The 20,190-nt window shown below is 45.7% G+C and overlaps 1 protein-coding gene and 1 non-coding gene across 4 annotated transcripts; both read right to left on the bottom strand.

The window, feature by feature from the left end:
• Window positions 1-545: 545 nt before the first annotated feature.
• TRNAN-GUU (transfer RNA asparagine (anticodon GUU)) lies at window positions 546-619 on the bottom strand. Its single transcript has one exon. It is a non-coding gene; the product is annotated as a tRNA-Asn (tRNA).
• A 2,268-nt stretch (window positions 620-2,887) lies between these two features.
• LOC135913656 (uncharacterized) lies at window positions 2,888-20,190 on the bottom strand. Of its 3 annotated transcripts, none has more exons than XM_065446202.2 (4): window positions 18,898-20,190; window positions 14,938-15,250; window positions 13,934-14,821; window positions 2,888-9,676 (listed from the first exon to the last, which is right to left on the bottom strand). In XM_065446202.2, exons 2-4 carry the CDS (start codon window positions 14,962-14,964, stop codon window positions 9,068-9,070), a joined length of 1,524 nt encoding a protein of 507 aa, XP_065302274.2. In that variant the 5' UTR covers window positions 14,965-15,250; window positions 18,898-20,190; the 3' UTR covers window positions 2,888-9,067. The 3 variants fall into 3 exon arrangements, with proteins under 3 accessions (XP_065302274.2, XP_070386146.1, XP_065302275.2); XM_070530045.1 differs by lacking the exon at window positions 18,898-20,190 and adding an exon at window positions 18,247-18,360; XM_065446203.2 differs by lacking the exon at window positions 18,898-20,190 and adding an exon at window positions 17,709-17,800.

Here is a 20,190-nt window from a genome sequence, read left to right as displayed (position 1 = left end):
GCAGGTCGAGTCCTTGCATTGTTCGCGCCACGGTGAAAGAATGAACCAGTTGGGGTCATGTCTAGCTAGTAATTTTTTTTCAACTATTCTGCAATTATTGGCTGCAGCACTATTCCTGCGTAATGAAAGAGACAGAGTCTCACTCAATTTGCATTTGAACATCAGATGCACTCTATATTAAATCCCTGTAAAGGCGCTGTAGGAATTGCAAAAAATAAATTAGTAAAACCGGCTTAGTCATATCGACGCATCGTTGCACCCTCGCTAGAGGTTGGTCTGGAAATTTTTTTTTCTCCCAGTATTGGTTATACAACCACAGCGGAACAATCATCAACGGTCATACGCTATACCTTTACGCGTTTACAGAATTAGTGAACAATACATAAGAATAAAACAACAATCCTATGCGCCGGCGCCGCTGCTTTCACAATCCAGTATGGCGGCGGAGCTCGGCAAGACGCTAGGTGGCGGCACCACCAATAATGGCGGCAACACTGCAAAAAAAGAAAGGAAAAAAAAATCTAGGAAGACCAAAAACAGACAGCCGCCCCCGGGAGGGCTCGAACCTCCAACCTTTCGGTTAACAGCCGAACGCGCTAGCCGATTGCGCCACGGAGGCTGGATGACGAACTCCGAAATAAAAGAGCATGATATACCTTGCTCTCCGAGCATTTCGTAAAGAGCGATTTGGAGCACGTCCGCGTCATGTGGACCATATATGTATAAGGGACGATCACTTTCAAGTTTTCAAGTTTAAGTTTTCAATACTCGTTCTTTGCTTTCTCTATAAACATGTAGAATGGCTTTCCGGACTGCACTGTAACAGCACAAAATGTTGAAGAATTTTATACTCAACTAGAATTGCATTACAGGCAACGGGATAATTAATAATTAATCATGCTTACTGTTATTCTTGCATTTCGAAGAGACCTTACACGTATATACTTGTTCATGCTTCCTGTAATTTGTGTTCGACAATGCTCTATAATGTTGTATTGTCGGTGCTGAAGTGTATCTTTTATTTTGTACTTCCTTTCCTGTAATGGCCCTCAAGTGAGAGCTACAGTATTCCTAAATAAATAAAGCTTTCCGGAATATCTAAATATCATCTGTCGCAGACAGAATTGTTCCAGTCCTTCATCTGGATTGCTCAGAGAGGCGGCCATTACTTTCGCAAAAAATCGAAACATATATTCGACTAAATATACTTCACTAATTCACTTCTTACTTAATTGCTCCACGGGACATCATGCAATTTATGATTTGTAGCCGGTGAGGTTGCAAGGCGTACCCACGTGGAATGAATATTCAGAATGACACCTGTTGAGAGATACGCGTCATCAAACTCACTGTAGAAGTGCTTTCTCCTTTCAGTTACTTTTTAACAAAATGCTCTTTCATGCAATGAAGCAGAAAATTAACTGGAACGCCCATGTATTTCGTCCCACACTTTGGTAAATAATATCTCCAAACTAGTGTCATTTATGTCACTTATGCCATCTGCCACAGGCGATTTTTGGATACTCTGGAGTACTTAGAAATGAGCCCCCCGCATATATTCGAAAGCAAGGTGCCGCCAGATCCGGGAACGATGGGAATCTTGTCACTTTGCGTCAGCCCCCTTTTACACACGCACACACACGCACGCACACACACACATGTGTGTGGTGTGCAATGCGCCCACTACAGTGGTCATCGTTTTAAAACGTACGGACTGGGCGGAAAAGGCCAAGCAGGCCCAGGGCCTTACTTGAGCCCTAACGCTCAGCCACGTCCCTCTTTACCCTTCCCCCTTTCAATAAAGTTTATCACCACCACCTACGCACGTATGTGGGTGAGCGTTTGGCCGGTCACGCAATGTCTGTGACGTAATTTGACCGACAACTATCGCGGAAAAGCTAGTGACCAATGTTGCCGGCATTTCAGTACAATCAAGTAAAGGCATCACGATCTGCAGGACATACGTTTGCTTATGTGCGAATGAATGCGGTAGGCCAGTGAGCAAGACGATGCGCTGAGGCCAGTTTTAAAGGCGAACATTGCGTCAGAATAAGCGTGTGTGAGACATATTGTGCGTCACTACACTATAGATAACGATTGTATAAACAGCGCGTGATAGAACCTTGAATAACATGCTACCGGTCACAAACGACTTTCAGCTACATCAGAGTATTACGATCACGTGACTTTTGCAGAATTCACGCAACATTTCATTGCGTATGCTGTACACTATATGGCATTTTTTCTTTACGGCCATAGTTGCCTGATTTAAATTCTATATTTAGCTTTACATACTTCATGCGCTTTGGAAGAAAATGCAAAGCCGATAAAGCTAGTACATTTATTTATACACTGTAGAAAGGTGCAGTAAAAGAAAAGTGTTCTCTTGAAAAGCAAAGCATTTTATGCCACACTCTCCGAGTCTGTTTCTCGAAAATAGCACTACACGCAATTTCTAGACAAATGTTACGCTTTGAGTACCGGTTCGCTCGAACTCTGTAATTAGAAAGCAGCTCCCAAAGCCACTAAAATTTAATTATTGAAGTTGTGTTGTTGAGGGCATTGGCGATTATCGCTCAGGCCCTGGCGCATGTGACTGAGCTTTGTCAGAAAAACAAAAACCTTTTCTAGAATTTCCCATTTTGCATAATCCGAGTTTCTCGTCCCAGAAACAAGTGGTGCACCCGTATCGCGAACTTACAGGACGTTGTGGCCTAGCGCTCGCACCGAGAGCTGACAACGTGCTGATGTCTGTTCAACAACAACGTTGTGCTCCCAGCAAAACGAGGGTCGAAGCTAAACGGTCATCCATTACAGACACAACCTTCATGCGTTCCTCGAAACACGACTTTCGTAATACTAGAGGCTGCACGACAAACATTTCAGACATCTTTTAGTTCAAAAGTTTATTAAGGGAAACATATCAACACCTTAAAAGACATCTGCGCGCCAAACACACGCGAGAAGAGTTACCCTGGAGACCAATTTTTCACCAACGGATATGGTGGGGAAAAGTGGGAACTGCACTAGATGAAGAAGGAAAAAGCGATGGCACTCCAGATAAGCAATTCTGACGGACACATTCTGTCAAAGACCTGAGCGAACAGTGATGTGAGGCTCCGCCCTACCGCTGAACGACTATAGACGTTTCACGTGTGGCGCCGAGAGCTGGACTTGTCCTAGTTAGGTCTGGCTCTCACACACGAACGACTTACTGCATGTATGAAAGAACAACATTACGTCACGAGCTTCCGGCTGTCTTTCATTACCGGCCGAGGTGACCAAATTGATTTGCTTTAGTTATTTACTTGTTCGTCCGTTTCCGAAGCGTTCGGCACTACGAGTGGTGCAGATTATATTCTTGACCATCATGCATGGACAGCACGCCTAAGTTTAACGTAGTACAAAATGAGAAAAAAAAAGTATTTCATCCAAATTATTTGCCTAAAGTGATCTCTCAGTTCAGTTTGAAATGCACACTGTACAACGCAGTTGAAAAAAAAATCTAAATTTCTTGCTAATTTGCGCACACAAGATACGCCGATGACCTCGGCTGGCATCTTGGGTTTCCGACGGCAGTTACACCCTCGGTCACACGGGTCAATTTCAATACCGATCGGCCGCGATCCCTTCGGAAGCGTGGCTACCTTACGGGGCTTCACGACATACTCTAAGAATGCCGCCCCCTACCGCTCTGTAGCGTACGCGCTTTGTTCGTGCTTGTTTTCCTTTTCTTTCTATCTCCCCCTTCTACTCTTTTTTTATCGCTCTTAACCCTTCCCCCTGCACAGGGTAGCCAACCGGAACTACCTCTGGGCCGGTATTTTGTAGCGATGCCTTTTCCGATTCTATTCCTTTTCAGACTTTTCGCGCTTGGCCAGTGGTCAGAGCGACCGTCTGCCTACATTATCAACGGGATCAGGCGGCCGTGTGTGGTGGATGATAAGAATAGCATAGAATAAGGCATAAGGCACCGCTACAAAATAGCGGCCCTGGTTAACCTCCCTGCCTTTCTCTGCATTATTTTCTCTCTCTCTCTTTGAGAACTTGTGCTCTCGTTTGGGAACTCGATCCTCTTTTTTTTTATCGTCTGTTTTCGGGCATTGTGCTAGTACTGCTTACGAAATGTACTGTATGTGTTTACTTTTGCTGTGCGGTGACGTTGAGACAAATCCAGGCCCCGATATTGAAAAAGTGCTGCAAGAAATACTGGCAGGACAAACTAAGTTAGTTGAAGAAATGGCGATGCTTAGAACGCAGCAGAATAACATGGAAAAACTTTTTACTGATTGGGGCAATCGATTCACTGTTTTAGAAAAACGTGTCGCTCGTGTTGATGAACTTGAACAAACCGTTAAATCTCTAGAAAACAAGATAGTAGAATTGGAAGATAGGAGTAGGCGTTCCAATTTGGTACTATTTGGCCTTCGGGAGGAAGCCGCCGAAACAGAAACTGAGCTTAAGGAAAAAATTGTGACTGACATATTTTCCCACATGCTAAACGTAAATTGCAGCTCGATTGGAAGAATCCACCGTTTAGGGAAGACTGGTAAACAAGGACCCGTTATTATGTTCTTTCAGGACTTCAATGAAAAACGTGCAATTTTAAAAAACGCGAACAAGTTAAAAGGGACCAGAATTTCAGTACAAAATGATTATTCGCATGAAACCCTCAGAAAACGTAAACTGCTTTGGGACAGCGCGAAGGTTGAAAAGAAAGAGGGCAAAAAAGTTACTTTGATAGACGCAAAACTGCGGGTCAACAATGAATACTTTATATGGAATGATGCCACGAACACCAGGATTAAAATCCATGACTATCGCAGTACTTCAAAAAAGGACTGACTTGCTCCCCCTCAAGAATTCCGAATCTTAAATATCAATGCACGCAGTGTTATCAACAAGAGTGATCAGCTTGACGCGATAATTCTTGCGCGTAACCCACACATTCTCGTCATCACAGAAACATGGCTGCATGACGAAATAGAAGATGCAGATGTCTTTCCCTCTAATTACCGTGCTTTCCGTCGTGATAGACCTACTAGAGGTGGCGGTGTTGCTATTTTGGTGAGACAAGATATTTCGGCAGTTCTCCTACGTCAAGCTGATAATCTTGAAGTGATCTCTTTAAAAATTCTATGCCATAATGTTTCTGTTTTGATTTTTGCTGTTTACCGCGCTCCCGATTCCGCTCCGCAATTTCTCAATGATCTGCGTAATCACATGGCGACTTTTGTGCACGAAAAAATTTTTCTCATAGGTGATTTCAATCTTCCGGGAGTTGACTGGATTCACGGAACTCCTAGCGCTGATGTTAATATAAATAATGAGCAGTTGCGCAACATAATCTTGATGCACAACTTGCAGCAAGTGGTTACTGAGCCAACACGAATTAGCACTACTTCTGCCTCAATACTTGACCTTGTGTTTATTAGCCGGACTTTAGATAATCATTCTCTCTCTGTTGAACATGGCATTTCGGATCATGAACTTGTGGCTTTTTCTTGCTACCTTGATCCTCTCAGGTCTACTCATTGTAAAACTATTACTGTAAAGGATTTTTCACGTGCCAGGGATGAGAGCATACTGGATTATCTTGACTTTAGTCTCAGCGGTTTTGGGGGACATGACACCGTTCAACTTTGGGATGAATTTAAGAATATTTGTACGCACTGTATTGACAACTTTATTCCAAATAAAACCAAGCGAACATATAGAGCTACTCCCTGGATGACGCGTGACATAGTGCACATAAAGAGAAAGCTTAAACGACTAAGACGACAGGGTCTTTCTCGTGACATAGTAGAACCTTACCAAGCAAAATTAAATGAGGCTATCAGTGTTGCTAAACTTCGCTATTACCAGTTCACCCTTCCTAACTTCATCAGAACTGCTCCTTCCAAGTTTTGGGGTTATCTTAGTAAAAAAAGTAAATCAGTTGACCATATTATGCATGAGGGCAATCCTGTCGTCGCTAAACAAGATATCGCTGTTCACTTCAATGCTTATTTTAACAGTGTCTTTTCGAACTCGCCCGTTTCCCCTCGTGTGAATGGCGTAGCACACAATGATTTTAGTTTTATTTCTTTGTCTGGCGTCTTTTCTATGCTTCTGAATTTAAAAACAAAATCATCTCCTGGGCCGGATAACCTACCAAACATATTTCTTCACAGGTACGCTGAAATGCTATCTCGCTTTCTCGTAATCATCTTTCGTGCATCCCTTTCATCGGCGGTGCTTCCTAACGACTGGCTTTCTGCTCGTATTGTTCCGATACTAAAAACAGGCGATCCATCACTAGTGGCAAACTATCGTCCCATTTCACTAACCTCATCTTGTTGCAAACTTTTAGAACACATTATTGCTTCTGAAATCAATAAATTTCTCGACGATAGAGCCATTCTATCTCCTATGCAGCATGGTTTTCGAAAGGGCCTCTCCACTGCAACCCAATTAACCACTGTAGTTCACAGTCTCGCTAGCACTATCGACAAATCAGGGCAAACTGACATCATATTCTTGGACTTCAGGAAAGCATTTGATCTTGTATCACACGCAAAGCTCATAGAAAAACTTGAACATTTGAACATTCCTTCCCATCTCGTAAATTGGATTCACGCTTATATTTCTAACCGTACGCAATTCGTAGTAGTTGATGATTGCTCTTCCAGCACCCTTCCTGTCACTTCTGGTGTTCACCAGGGTAGTGTTCTTGGACCATTATTATTTAACACATATATTAAAGACATTGTCGACACTGTTACTCAACCCGTACAAATAAAACTGTTTGCTGATGATTGCCTCCTCTTTAATGAGATCACTTGCCGACAAGATCAAGTTATTCTAAACTCTAACCTTCAAGACATACTAGCTTGGTGTGCGCGCTGGGACATGCAGCTTAACATTGATAAAACAGTATTTATGAAAATAACTAGGAAAATTAATAAATTGTCGTTTACCTATAGCCTAGCATCGAAACCTCTTACGGAGGTGAATGAATATATATACCTCAGTGTTACAATAGCCAGTAACCTTAGTTGGAACTCGCACATCTCCCATCTTTGCGACTCGGCTTTTAAGAAGCTTTGCTACCTCAGGCATAAATTAAAACACGCTCCTTCTGAAACCCGTCTTATCGCCTACACCTCTCCTGTCCGTCCTAAACTCGAGTATGCAGCTATTGTATGGGATCCCTATACTAAAACTAACATCGATGCGCTAGAAATGATACAACGTAAAGCAGTAAGGTTCATCTTCTCTAAATATCGCACAAGTGATTCCCCAACTCAGTTAATGGCTGAACACAATATTCAGTCTTTGCAACTAAGAAGAAAAATTCACAGGCTTAAATTTCTCTTCTTGCTGAGTAACAATAAACTATCTCTTTCTCCCGAACCTTACATAACACCCCTTACTGCCCGCCGAACAAGACATCGCCACGCTGCATCATTAACGCCTTATAATGGTAGAACCAATGTCTTTATGTCTTCCTTTTTCCCTCGAACAGTAACGGAATGGAACAGCCTACCCTATAACAAACTTCTCAGCACTGACTCAATAGCGTCTATTACTATCTAATTTTAGTGCTTGTTCTTGCGAAATCTCGCTTCAATTTGTATCGTTGTGCAATATTTATTCATTTGCGCGTTGTAGTAATATTGAATTATGCACTCCTCCTTTTTTTCTGTTACATTTCCTGTGCATTGAAACTTTGCTTGTGAAACAGTGTTTCAATTTGTACCTGCCACTCTCTATGCATTATTTAGAGGTGCTTTACTCATTATGCGATTGTACTTTCTATTACATTTTTTGCGGAGCTTTCTTTTTTTACTCCTTTGTCAATCTATTGTGTTTTCTTTTTTTGTATGTACCTTTCCCCTCCTGCCTGGGCCTTCTAAGGCCTGCAGTATTCCTAAATAAATAAATAAATAAAATATAATCACTTTCGCGAGATTTAACGTGACTAGTACCGAATGCGTCGGCTCCTGCAGGCATTCTTGGCGTAGTGCTAAGCACGCTGTCTTAATTTAGTTGCACGATGTCCTGAACAATGCCGCCCACAGGCACCAACGCGTCCAGCGGTACTAGTCACGCGAAACATCGCGAAAGTGATTCTACAAACATAGCGAACGGCCGATAACCGCGCTTTTCTCTTGTAAACTTGTTGCAGCCATGTTAAAAAAATTTAAGTTGTGGGGTTTTACGTGCCAAAACCACCGACCACCTGGGGCTCTTTAACGTGCACCTAAATCTAAGTACACGGGTGTTTCTGCATTTCGCCCCAATCGAAATGCGGCCACCATGGCCGGGATTCGATCCCGCGACATCGTGCTCAGCAGCCCAACACCATAGCCACTGAGCAACCACGGCGGGTTGCAGCCGTGTTGCACACTATCAATCGTTGCCTCGACTGTACTCGTACAACGGATCGGATGGTTTTCAATACGCATCATGTGTATTACGCTTTAAAGCTATCTGTGAATGTTACAAAAATCATTAAGACGAGTAGCCTAGCGCGACTGGTACATGGACGCTGAGTAAGAACGAGCCACACACACAGTGCTAACTTAACAAGTACTTATTTCCGGGAAATGACGACACTTACACCTCCAGCGATACACGTCACAGAACGTATACCTGTTACGTAAACTGTGGAATCGATAAATACAGTGCTTTTCACCGAGGAAATGAATCGTTGTTGGAAGTATATGCGGTTGCGTGTGTGCACTGCTCTTCCTCTGTGCCCACGCGCAAGTTGCGCACAATACGGGCTACAGCACGGGCTACCATGGTCAAGGGGCTCCAAGACTGCCCGGCGGTGCCGACCCACGAATCTTCGGAGAAACGAACGCCGTTCCAGTTAGCGTAGCATCTAGTTCACAAATATTTTTCGCACGTCAACGACGCCGCGAGGTTTCGAAGCCGCACGTGCCACAGGTCACCCGCGTTCTAGCTCACAATGAGCGCGACAGTATACTAGTGGCGTGACGCTAAGGGTCTCTCGCGACGACGTAAATATATATACGCCGTTGACAAGGCCTATAGACGAGAGCCCAGCCCCCGCCGATTACGAAAGCGCCTCGGGGTACTCGATTCCGTTCTCGTCGTCCTCCTCGTCGTCCTCGTCGTCCCAGAGTTCCTTCCCGCCGCCCGTGAGACGCCGCAGCTTCTTGTACAGGCACCGGCTGCGCCTTCGGAGCAGCTCCACTTTGGAGCGCTGCACCGGCGGCAGCGAGGCGAGGCAAACCCGCAGCGGCGCCGATTTTTTCCTCCTGCGCTGCCTCGACACCTGGGCGCGCAGGGTGCTGTCGAGCCGGGCACAGTGGCGACACAGCGCGGCGCCGTACACCTCGCAGTCGACGTGCCTCCACACGCCCAGGGCGTCGACGCGAGCGCGAGTCGGGTCCACATCCGGGTACTTGGCCCTCGGCGGTCCGCCGCTGCACATGGGCAGCCGGTCGATCGCCTCCACCATGCGCTCGACGGCCTCGACGCTGGCCGGCTTCGCGACGTCGCCCAGCGCGCCGTCCAGGCTCCGGTTCGACACGAACGCCTCTAGCGGCTCCCCTTCGCGGCTGTCCGTGACGTTGACGAACTTGCTGACGACGGGGGTCGTTCCGTCGCTGGCGACGGCGAGGGTGCAGAAGACGACGCGGTTCCCTCGGGGCGCCCTGACCTGCGAACGATAACATCATCGTTACTGGCATCGGTGTACGTAGTACGCAGTATGTGTTGGACGACAGCAGTGACGCTGTCGTCAGCGACAAACTGACAAACCGCAGATTCCCCCCGCTGGCAACTTCACGGATTACTTAAAGAAAAAAAAGAATTGACAAATTAAATAGGTTCTAACACAAATACATATTAACAAGTCACTCGGCGTAAACGGAGATATAAATTAATGGCGCGAATCATAACACATGAAATACAAGAGAAGAAATAAAACGTACCGCGAAACAGACGAACGCTGCCAGTTTCTAGAATGGAGAATTTTGAGACAGTTTTCAAGATCGGATGATCTAGCGCAGTAAAAAAAAAAAGAGTCTTGTAGATGCTTGAATGTAATAGTGTCTAGATGATTATCATTTTTGTTTCGGCAACTAAATAACCTAGGTACATTGTTTTGTATAGTCTGTACGTCGTACATATTTGTAGACGGGGTGTCTTCACTATCATGCACCAACATTTAAAAACATGCAAATTCCATGTAGCTGGACAGAACCAAGGTAATGTTGTTTGCCGTCGTTTGGAGATACTCCGAGTATCTTTTGTATCCTGCCAAATTACGTAATTACTCTTAAATATTTATTAATCAATTTTCAAACATTATAATTAGATTAAGAGTGTCAAGGAGAAAATTGTGCAGCAACATGAAAGATTCCCGATACAACTTTCTGCTGCTCAACACATGCTACATAAAAGTGTTTTCCGAGCGTGAAAGAAGCCTGCGAATACACGCAAAGTGCCTCCAGCGGCCATTCACACGGCAATTTCGTATGTATTCGCATGCTTCTTTCATGCTCGAAAAAAAAACTTTTATTTAGCACATATTCAGTAACAGAAAGCTGTAAGGGGAGTTTTTTATGTTGCTGCACAATTTTCTCATTGACACTTTTCATCTAATTATAATATTTGAGAATTCATTAATAAATAATGATGACTAATTACGCAATCAGGTGGAATGCAAAAGATACTCTGAGTATCTCAAGTACTGGCAAACAACAATCCCTTGGTTCTATCCAGCCAGGTGGCATTTGCATGTTTTTAGAACTTTGTGCATGGTAGTGGGGACGCCCTGTGCATGCGAACATTCCATGGCTGAACATGTTGTGTAGAGAATAATGCAATATTTTCTCCTAGCTTTGCCAAATTGAAAAGAAAAAGAAGTTTGGTCATTATAAAAATGATCTTGCACACGTAAACTCAGATGGGACTGACAGAAAACCTACGTTGTCCATCTCTGTGTGGTGTTATGCTTGGAGAACAGGTGCACATCATTAAGTGGTAGCTTCTTTGCCACTTCAGCTCTGATTGTCAGTTGGGCATTTTTAACCTAAAGCCACCTGATTGGCTGAGGCATGTATTGAGGGTAAGGAAGGGGTCTGGCATGAGTGAGTGCGTATCTCCCTGAGCAGACAATAACAATCACAAGGCAGACAAATCAGTTAACACAGCCGTCCGTACTGACCCTATAAAATGTGCCGACTATCGGCTTTAGTTCACTGTAGAAGTACACTATGAAACAGGAGTAACTAAGCATCCTCGCTGCAAAAAATATCTGCCTTGAAGCCCATAATTCTGCATTATTATTTTATTTAAGGGAAGAAATTGTTTGTTGCTTTCCTTCGTGGATTTGTGTGTGGTGCTCGGTCGGTTTTTGGCCGAATTAAGCAGGCTGATCCTGAAAGCAGTGTAGTAGTAAACAGTACCAAACGCTGACCTGATGCAATCAAAACTGGGCAGATTGTGGAGACTTTAAGCTGCCATAGCCTGGTTCACAGAGGTCACGTGGTGTAGTGAATCGTTGCTGTGTGGGTAAGACTGAGCATATAAAGATCCGCATGTTAAATGTGACATTTGTGCCTGGCTTCATGGAATGGAAGCGCATTTTCAAAGCTAGGAACAAGCGTTTTGCCTGGAGATCATGTATTCGCTAAGTTGCAGAACACGGTGCAAGACATGAACGCTTACACATGCGCTTAACGCGAAACCAAGTGACATGAAATTTTTGCAGTGGGACATAAGTGTGAATAGTTCCTTCAACAGCAAGCATTATGTGTGTTTTTCGATAGCATTAAGTTGTAAGGTCAATGTTTAAGAACGCCACACATAACGGAAACTTCACCAAGTGCGATAGGTCTGTAGATTGTTATCGCTGTCAAGACATTCTTTGGGCGAAACTGCAAGCAATTCTCATTATTATTAATAGAAGATAGTATTAATGTAAACATATATAAACACCACATAAATAGAAAGAAAGAGGTGGGCTGGCAATTTTCTCTTGAAAGGGGCATTCCACTGAATGCAGAGTATGCACGAACATGCTGGTATTCAGGCCACGCCATGTTAATGGCGTTTGGTTAATTTTTTTGGGCCAGACAGCTGATGGAAACATTGATTTGTAAGGTCGTACCTCAGGCAATGTCAAACACACGTCACAAACTAACCTTCAGTTATGATAATGCGACCGTCAGTCCCCGTTATGAGCTTGTAATCCCTTTCTATTTCTAAGTGTAATAACTTCAGTCTCCTATGAATGATGCCTCAATTAGGTCCGATAGATCTGCACAGACATATATTTCGGGAAAAACCTATTCATTCTTACATACGCTGCAACATACAGCACTATGGTTAACCACTGAATCTATAATGATTTAGTGGGATCACTGATGTCTGGCGAATTTGTGATATTCTATTGTCAGCACCCCTGAATAGGATGGTGAGCTCAATCACTAATTCTACAAAGTCATGCTCACCTAGTAACAGGAAAGAGAATGCACTGGAACATATAAAATGCGAATTATCGAACAGAGGTAAAGAATTGGCCTCTAAGTACAGATGGAACACACATGAAAATTGAGCTTCCCCAATATCTAGGAACAGATAATAGCCTGAAAGGTGTGCCCATGACACATTAAATTATGTGCTGAAACACACAAACAAAATGTTACGCAATAAGAAGGCCCACATTTCAAAAAAACGAAAAATCTATAAAGGCAAGTTCAGCAGGAGGAAAGGTGTGCAGTAGGGGTGTGCGAATATTGAAATTTTCGAATACGAATCGAATACGAATAAGGCAAAAAACTGTTTTCGAATATCGAATCGAATATCGAATATGTATGTAGTATTAAAATGTTGCAAAACGTAGTGACAACAGCTTTATAACCCTTCTTAAAAATAATATTGCATTTTACAAGGCTGCTGCAGGTTAAAAAGACACTCCTTACAGATAATGCACTCAGGTAATGACAGGTAATGCTCTCAGTCAAGTAATGCACTTGTTAGTGGTTATCATGAAGGAAAATTAACTGCTCGACATGTTCAGAAAGTAAACGCTCTCTTTGTACTGTGACAACATTTCAAGCGCTAGATAAGACTTTCACTTAGAACTGAGGTGGCAGCGATGGCGAAGTACTTCTGGGCGACTGTACTTAAAAGCGAGTACGTGAAGCGGCCAATGGACTGCCACCACTCACAAAGATCCTTGCCCCTTTCGATAAGAAGCTTTTCGGCATAGTCTGTAACTTCCCTCTCAGCGGCAGATGTCAAACGTGCGCTCTCCTTGTTCATCACTAGACCATCAAAAGCTTTCCATACAGTGGATACCACTAGCGCACACGAACTCGACGCTGGCATGGCAGTGTCCTCACTGGGTTCTACGCCAGCTGCCTGGAGCTCCCTTGTTATAATGTCTTTCAGCCAGATCATCTGACCAGACGCCTGATGAACTGTGTCCTTAAAGCGTGGAGCAAGAAACATGGCCAGGTTGGCCACTTCGTCAAATTCGCACTCAGCAAAACGAGTCTTGATACATTTTGCGAGATTGTTAGCAAACGCTGAGTTGCCTTTGCAATCTTCTGTCAGAATATTCGCCGTTTCTACTGCTATTCGGCCCTCTTCGAATATTCGGGAATTTCCGAATATGCATTTCTCGAATCGAATACGCTTAGAATAAGGAAAATATTCGATTCGTATTCGAAATTTCGAATATTCGCACACCCCTAGTGTGCAGATATTAAGAATTTTCAATATGAATCCAACACCATCTGTTATTCGATTTGTACTCTATCCGAAGAATCTATGAAGTCTTGGAGGCGATGTTCCTGCCAATTCCTACGCACAGAACACGTCGCACCATGTGCGTTTTGACCGAGGGGCAGTGGTCACTCATTGGAGTGAGGAATATGTGAAATGATAGCATCGTGTTGCATACCTTGTGGTAGTTCCACGTGAGCGGGAGTTTTACCACCTCAGGGTGGTGCACGAGGTGTTCCACAAGGGCCCGTGGCACAATGCAGGGTGCCTGCGGTGTGTCGAAATCATTGACTACGCACACTATCCTAGGCACTTGAAGCAGACACTGCTCGTCGGTGCACTCCTCTTCCTTTTTCACTTCGACACGACAGCCAACGCCCGCACCGTTAGATTCGACTTCACTGAGCTGTGTTACCACCCGGCCTTGGTCCTCGTTGTGAACAACTTCCTTTGGACTCGGCACGCCCAAGCAGTACTCTTCGTTCTCCACTTTGACGCGGAAGTCAGGGCGAACACTAGGAGCGACGATCTTTTCGCCCGTGCAGGGTTCCGTGTTCCAAGTCAGACCCGCGTCGGGGCTGTCCTCCTCCTCTCTTTTAACGGTGATGCGCTGGTCGAGACCACCGCTTCGGGCTTCGGCGTCCAGGCAAGGCGTCGTCTCGAGCGAGGGATCCCGACTCGGGCTCGAATCGCACAGAGGCGCCCCGGCACCTGGCGGCGGTTGCGCGACCGTCCTTGACGACCCCTCTGGTGCGTCCGAACCGGCGCCGGCGACGCCGACCACACCTCCTTCGAAAATCGTCGGCACCGCGCCTTTCCGGAGTCTCGGAACTTTCCTCTCGTTGAGCAGCACGTTCCCCGCGTGTTCGCCGTGATACCTGTCGCATACCAGGTGCTCCACGAAGTGCAGCGCGCAAACCGCGTCCTTCAGAGTGAGCGCCCTGTCTTTCCCCTGTACGTTGCGCTCCCACTGGCGAAGCAAATCGGCGTCGGCCGGTGGCCGGAAAAGCGGACACGTCCTCTTGTCCTCTTGGACACGTCCTCTAAAACACGTCTTTGTGCCCGGCTGCAATTCCGGCTACGCCGGAATTGCAGCCGGGCACAAAGCAGAACATAGTTACGGTTTTGACTGTTCAACCTTGATCTATCGAGCGCATAAAGCCCGCGAGCTCGTCAGCCTACCGTAGTGCGCCTCTTCCGGCCCGCCATTCCGGGGTATCGACCTGGACTCTCCGGTATCAGACCTCTTGAGCTGCCATTCAGCGATGTTCGGCAAGCGTCCGGTAATACCACATTTCCAAATCATCTTGCAGCAGGCATGGTAGTAAACTGGAGACAGCTATAGCTTTGTGCTTCCGAAGCTAAAGCTCAATAACGTGTTGCCAGGTGCTTTCCAGCGCTGCCTTCATGCAGGCGGTGACATTTCAGATGGCCAGGGACATCCTTGCTTCAGCGGGCCGCGCGTTCAGATGGTTGCAAGGGTTAGTGGCCCAGCCTGCGAAAAACATGATAACAATGTTCACCCAACAGATATGCGACGAATTGCCACATTTTGACCAGTCAGGTACCATTTGGGCAAAGTCGATATTTTCATAAATTATACCTCTGTCCTTAAAAATACTACTGAATTATTCTAAGTATTATTTATGTTGTTCATTATTTATATTTAGTCTTCTTTTCTTCATAGTGCACACCAAACAAGAAGGCTTATTGTATGCTGTTTCGGCGCACATAAATACACAACTCTATTCAAAGCAAACAAAATCGATTGCGCGGGACTTCTATGATTCAGTGGTAGTGGTGGTAAACATTTATTTCACTTATTTACAGAGAGAGTTGAGGACGACCTTAAGGTCCGGCCCCTTACAAAATCCAGAAGGGGTCCCTATTCCGGGACTCCTGTGGCCTCCGCGGCGGCTCGCGCCCTAGCCATGAGAACTCTTTGGCTCTCTAAGGCAGAGCAGCCGAGCAGGGCAGCCTCCCAGCTCTCTCGCGTGGATACGGACGGGACGAATTTGCGATGAGCGTTACCTCTGAGACAAGGCAGTGGCGCATTCCCACCAAGCGCGGGTTCTTTCGAACCTTTTGGCACATTTAAATGTTGCTGTGTAATCATACTTTAAGCTACATTATTTACAGTAAAAAGTTCCCCATTCTATGCTCCCTCACCTTGCGGCAACAATCTTCAAGCCGCCTTTTCTGGTCTTCAAAGTAGTTTCATTCATGTTTCCCTTACTCTCTTGAAAACCTAGCGCCTCGGTCAAGATCTAGCTTCCGCATATATGTTCGCTGGATGGATATCCTCGCATTCTAAGAGGATATTATCAATGTCATCATGCACCATTACCATGCGCTATGCATGAGTCATCAGAAAAAGTTCTATGCCTACGCGTTCTAAAAATTACATTGTGGGGTCTTACGTGCCAAAACCACGTATCTGATTATGAGGCACGCCGTAGTGGAGGGATCCGGAAATTTGGACCCCCTAGCGTTCTTAAACGTGCACCTAAATCTAAGTACACGGGTGTTCTCGCATTTCGCCCCCATCGAAATGCGGCCGCCGTGGTCAGGATTCGATCCAGTGACCTTGTGCTTAGCAGCCAACACCATTGCCACTAAGCGACCGCGACGGGTAACTACGCGCTCTCAGACACCCTCATTTAGCTACAGCAGTAATAATCATAAACCTTTCCCTCCCGGATTCTTTTTCTTTTTTTTTGTTATTGTTCCGTAACTGGCTTCCGCTCCATTCGTTCATTCTATATAGCGGTTATTTCTGCATCTGTGACTTTACACTTACGACGCTTTTCATTACCTTAAAAACTCTTAAAAAGGTTTACACCCTCTGGGGCTTATCTCGCCCCATAACGATAATCATCTGCCTTGCGTGCGTGTCCTTTCTTGAAGGCTCTGTGCTCGCTACTTTCCTGTCGAGAACGCTGTGTCACGCTGATAACGCGCAAGCTGTTCGTGACTTGCACTCTAAGAACAGTTTACACCCTTTGGAGTGCCCCTTCTGCGACACAACGATAATCGTCATCTGCCTTGATGCGTTTCCTTTCTTTAACGCTGCGAGCCCGGTACTTTCCAGTAATGAACGGCATGCGCGTTATCAGCATGATAGCATTGCCGACAGGAAATGCTATCATACCTTACCATCATGTAGCAACAGTGGACAATAAAGCATTGAAGATATTCCGGGCGCTTGTTAGCCTGGCTCCGGCAAGCACGAGTGATAAGTTTTCCACTCTGGTTTTCCCGGGAGCGTGTGTGTGTGTGTGTGTGTGTGTGTGTGTGTGTGTGTGTGTGTGTGTGTGTGTGTGTGTGTGTGTGTGTGTGTGTGTGTGTGTGTGTGTGTGTGTGTGTGTGTGTGTGTGTGTGTGTGTGTGTGTGTGTGTGTGTGTGTGCGTGCGTGCGTGCGTGCGTGCGTGCGTGCGTGCGTGCGTGCGTGTGCGTGTGTGCTCTACTTCTTTCTTGTACTTCTTCCTAGCACTACTACGTCCGCTGCAGCAACAGCCTCACAGTGCGGAATACAGTGAATACAGAATACACACCACGCTTTTCCCAGGTGCAGCTAGATATAAGAAGGCGACACAGCTCAACGACACGCGCTTCCCATGATCGCTGCCGGGTTTCGCGATGTCGGCATGGAGGTCCGATGCATCCAATGGGCACAGTTTATTTTCGTGCGCTAATCCTATATTCTCGCTAATCGTCCTTACGGGTGGCGTACACAACTGGTCCCTAACTGTTGCGGACAGCTAAATAAAGAAATATCGAGGAGCGAGCACGCTACAAAGGCGCGAAGAAACCAGGTGCGGCTTGAATTCAGGACAGATCGAGATACAAGTCGGGCGCACCTAATGCATTGCAAGGTACGCAAGTAAGTTGCCTCCTTCCTCTTGCTCCGTAGCTGCGACAGCGGCAGATAAAGGGCCACGACTATTGCTCACCGCGATTCTGTAGGCGGGCATCCTTTTCAAAGCGAATCTTTCTTTGCCTCTTGCTTCGACTTCCCCACTGCTGCAGCTGCTGCTGCTGTCTGGCGACACTACGGAAGCAGTCATACGTCAAATCAACACTTCTGTGCCCGCCGCGGTGGCTTTGAGGCTATCGCGTTGCTTGCGGTCGGAAGTTTTATCCCAACCGCGGCATCCACATTTTGACAGTGGCGAAATACAATTAAAAAAAATGTTCGTGCACTTCGATTTAGGAACACGTTAGTAAACACCCCGGATTCAAAATTAATTCCGAGTCCACCACTACGCCACTACGGCGTGCCTGATGATTCGATTGTCGTTTTTGCACGTACTTCTGTAAGGATGAGATGTGCCATGTAAGGCAACAATATGATCAACCTTCTCGAAGGTTATGAGGTATGGTGCACAACAACGCCTAAGGTAAACACCTCCACCTGTGTGTTCTGTGTAATACGCAGGCAAAGAGCAGTGGCGCATGCATGGTAACGTTTAACATCAACTCGCCACTCACCTGTTAGACGAGAGTGTTGATATTTTTTTTCGCTGATGTTATGTACTCATAACAAATGTTTATAACTGGATAAGTTGCATGTTAGCACTAGGTAGTTGTCATATGCGCTCTCATAATTGTACCTAAATAATACAGAAGGAACGAAACACGTGCGCAAGCTCTCATATCGTTGAGATCATGCAGGCGTAAAGCAAGCGGGACAAACCACGCTGCGAAATCCTGCGCCCCCTAGTGACATTCCGCAGCGAGAATCCTGTCCGTTCTGCTCACCGCGGATATGCCTGGCTGCTCTCAGCAGCATGGAAACAGCGTTACCGCCAGTTGTGAACGCCAGCCAACTGCACAGCAATGCCTCAGCCTCGCCTGGTCGCTACGAAAGATAACGTGGGCTACTGCATTCATTACGACCGGCCACTAACGTCGCATTAGAAAACAACACTGAAAGCCTCGCATGCGACAACTTCGGGAGACTTGCTGTTACAGCACGAACGGCTGCGCGCAGAATAACCGTACTAGACACGTGACACCAACACGACGAGAGGCATCACTGTTTTCAATTGACACGAGACGCCTTATCATCGCGTGCCACAGAGAATACGTGATTGGCAGAAGCACGAGCAGCGAGTTTACGAAGCGTGGAGTGCCGCTTACCTGAAACCAGTGCAGCAGCACCACGAGGACCCGCTGAAAAAGCTGTGACGCAGCTCAGCCGTACAGCCTGGTATAAATCCGAGTACGCACATTGGTTTAATAATGTTTCATTTGGCAACGCAGACAGAAGAGTGCTAAAGCTGACAAACGAAGCGATACAAACGAAGCACATAGCAACATCAATGCCAGTCGAGAACCAGGAACACTAGTACACCCTGCAGCCACTCTTTCAAAGATTTCCACCACTTCCAGCGCGGCGCTAGCATAGCTAGTGAGTTACTAACGGTATCAATTGCGCGAGAGAGTATAGAACCCATTACTTTGAGCGCTTACAATTTCGCACCCATCGCAAACGTCTTGCTCTTAACTTTTATATTTTCTAGCACGGCATGGTTGCTTATTCGTTACGAATTAAAAGAAGTGATGATTTAAGAAATCACACGAGACCACGCACCTCGAACTCTCGCGACTCATCGAGCTGCATTTGCATGTCGCTGCGTATATGTATACGAAAAAATCCGCAATATGAAGGAAGTTTCACAAAATCAAAAAGAAGAAGATAAAAGGAAAACTGATCTGCGTGTGATCGTTTCTCCCGTGAAGGATAGCCAACCGGACGCCCGTCAACCTCCCTGCCTTTATGTCCTCTCTCATTGGTATCCCTCAGAATGTTTCGAAGAAGCTTAAATTAAATTATGGGGTTTTACGTGCCAAAACCACTTTCTGATTATGAGGCACGCCGTAGTGGGGGACTCCGGAAATTTCGACCACCTGGGGTTCTTTCACGTGCACCTAAATCTAAGTACACGGATGTTTTCGCATTTCGCCCCCATCAAAATGCGGCCGCCGTGGCCGGGATTCGATCCCGCGACCTCGTGCTCAGCAGCCCAACACCATAGCCACTGAGCAACCACTTCGAAGAAGCTTTAATGCTAGTCCTCTGGGGATCGAACCTGGGACAAACACTTTTCCGGACGGTCATTCTACCTTTTAAACTAACCAGAAGGCTAGGAAGTGCCACCGCGATTGTCAACTATATGTGAAAAAGGACGGAAAAGCAAATCACCTCTGCTGAAATTCACAGCCGATTAAATTCGGTTATTTATTTACCTCTGGGAACTTTAGATTTCCGTTCTAAAAGCAATGCTTTGTAATCGAGGCAACGACAGTAAACAAACGTTCCCTTTTAAGTTTCTTTAAATATGTTGCACGAAACATGCGTTGGTATTTTTGACAAGGACCCGCTCTTCGGCGGTTAGAGACGATTCACGTGGCCCACTATACTCTCTGCAC

The sequence above is a fragment of the Dermacentor albipictus genome, unplaced genomic scaffold (genome assembly GCF_038994185.2).
Source record: "Dermacentor albipictus isolate Rhodes 1998 colony unplaced genomic scaffold, USDA_Dalb.pri_finalv2 scaffold_42, whole genome shotgun sequence".
Classification (NCBI taxonomy): Eukaryota; Metazoa; Arthropoda; class Arachnida; order Ixodida; family Ixodidae; genus Dermacentor; species Dermacentor albipictus.
The sequence above is the reverse complement of the archived record's forward strand: the minus strand, read 5'-3'. Positions and strand labels throughout refer to the sequence as shown.

Bases quoted from the DNA above. Each gene is read 5' to 3' on its own strand.
- LOC135913656 (XM_065446202.2), bottom strand. From the start codon at position 14,964: ATGGCGGGCCGGAAGAGGCGCACTACG. The intron at 14,822-14,937 runs GTAGGCTGACGA...CCGGAATTGCAG, and splicing joins GCCGGAAGAGGCGCACTACG to CCGGGCACAAAGACGTGTTT. The intron at 9,677-13,933 runs GTATGCAACACG...TATCGTTCGCAG, and splicing joins TCACGTGGAACTACCACAAG to GTCAGGGCGCCCCGAGGGAA.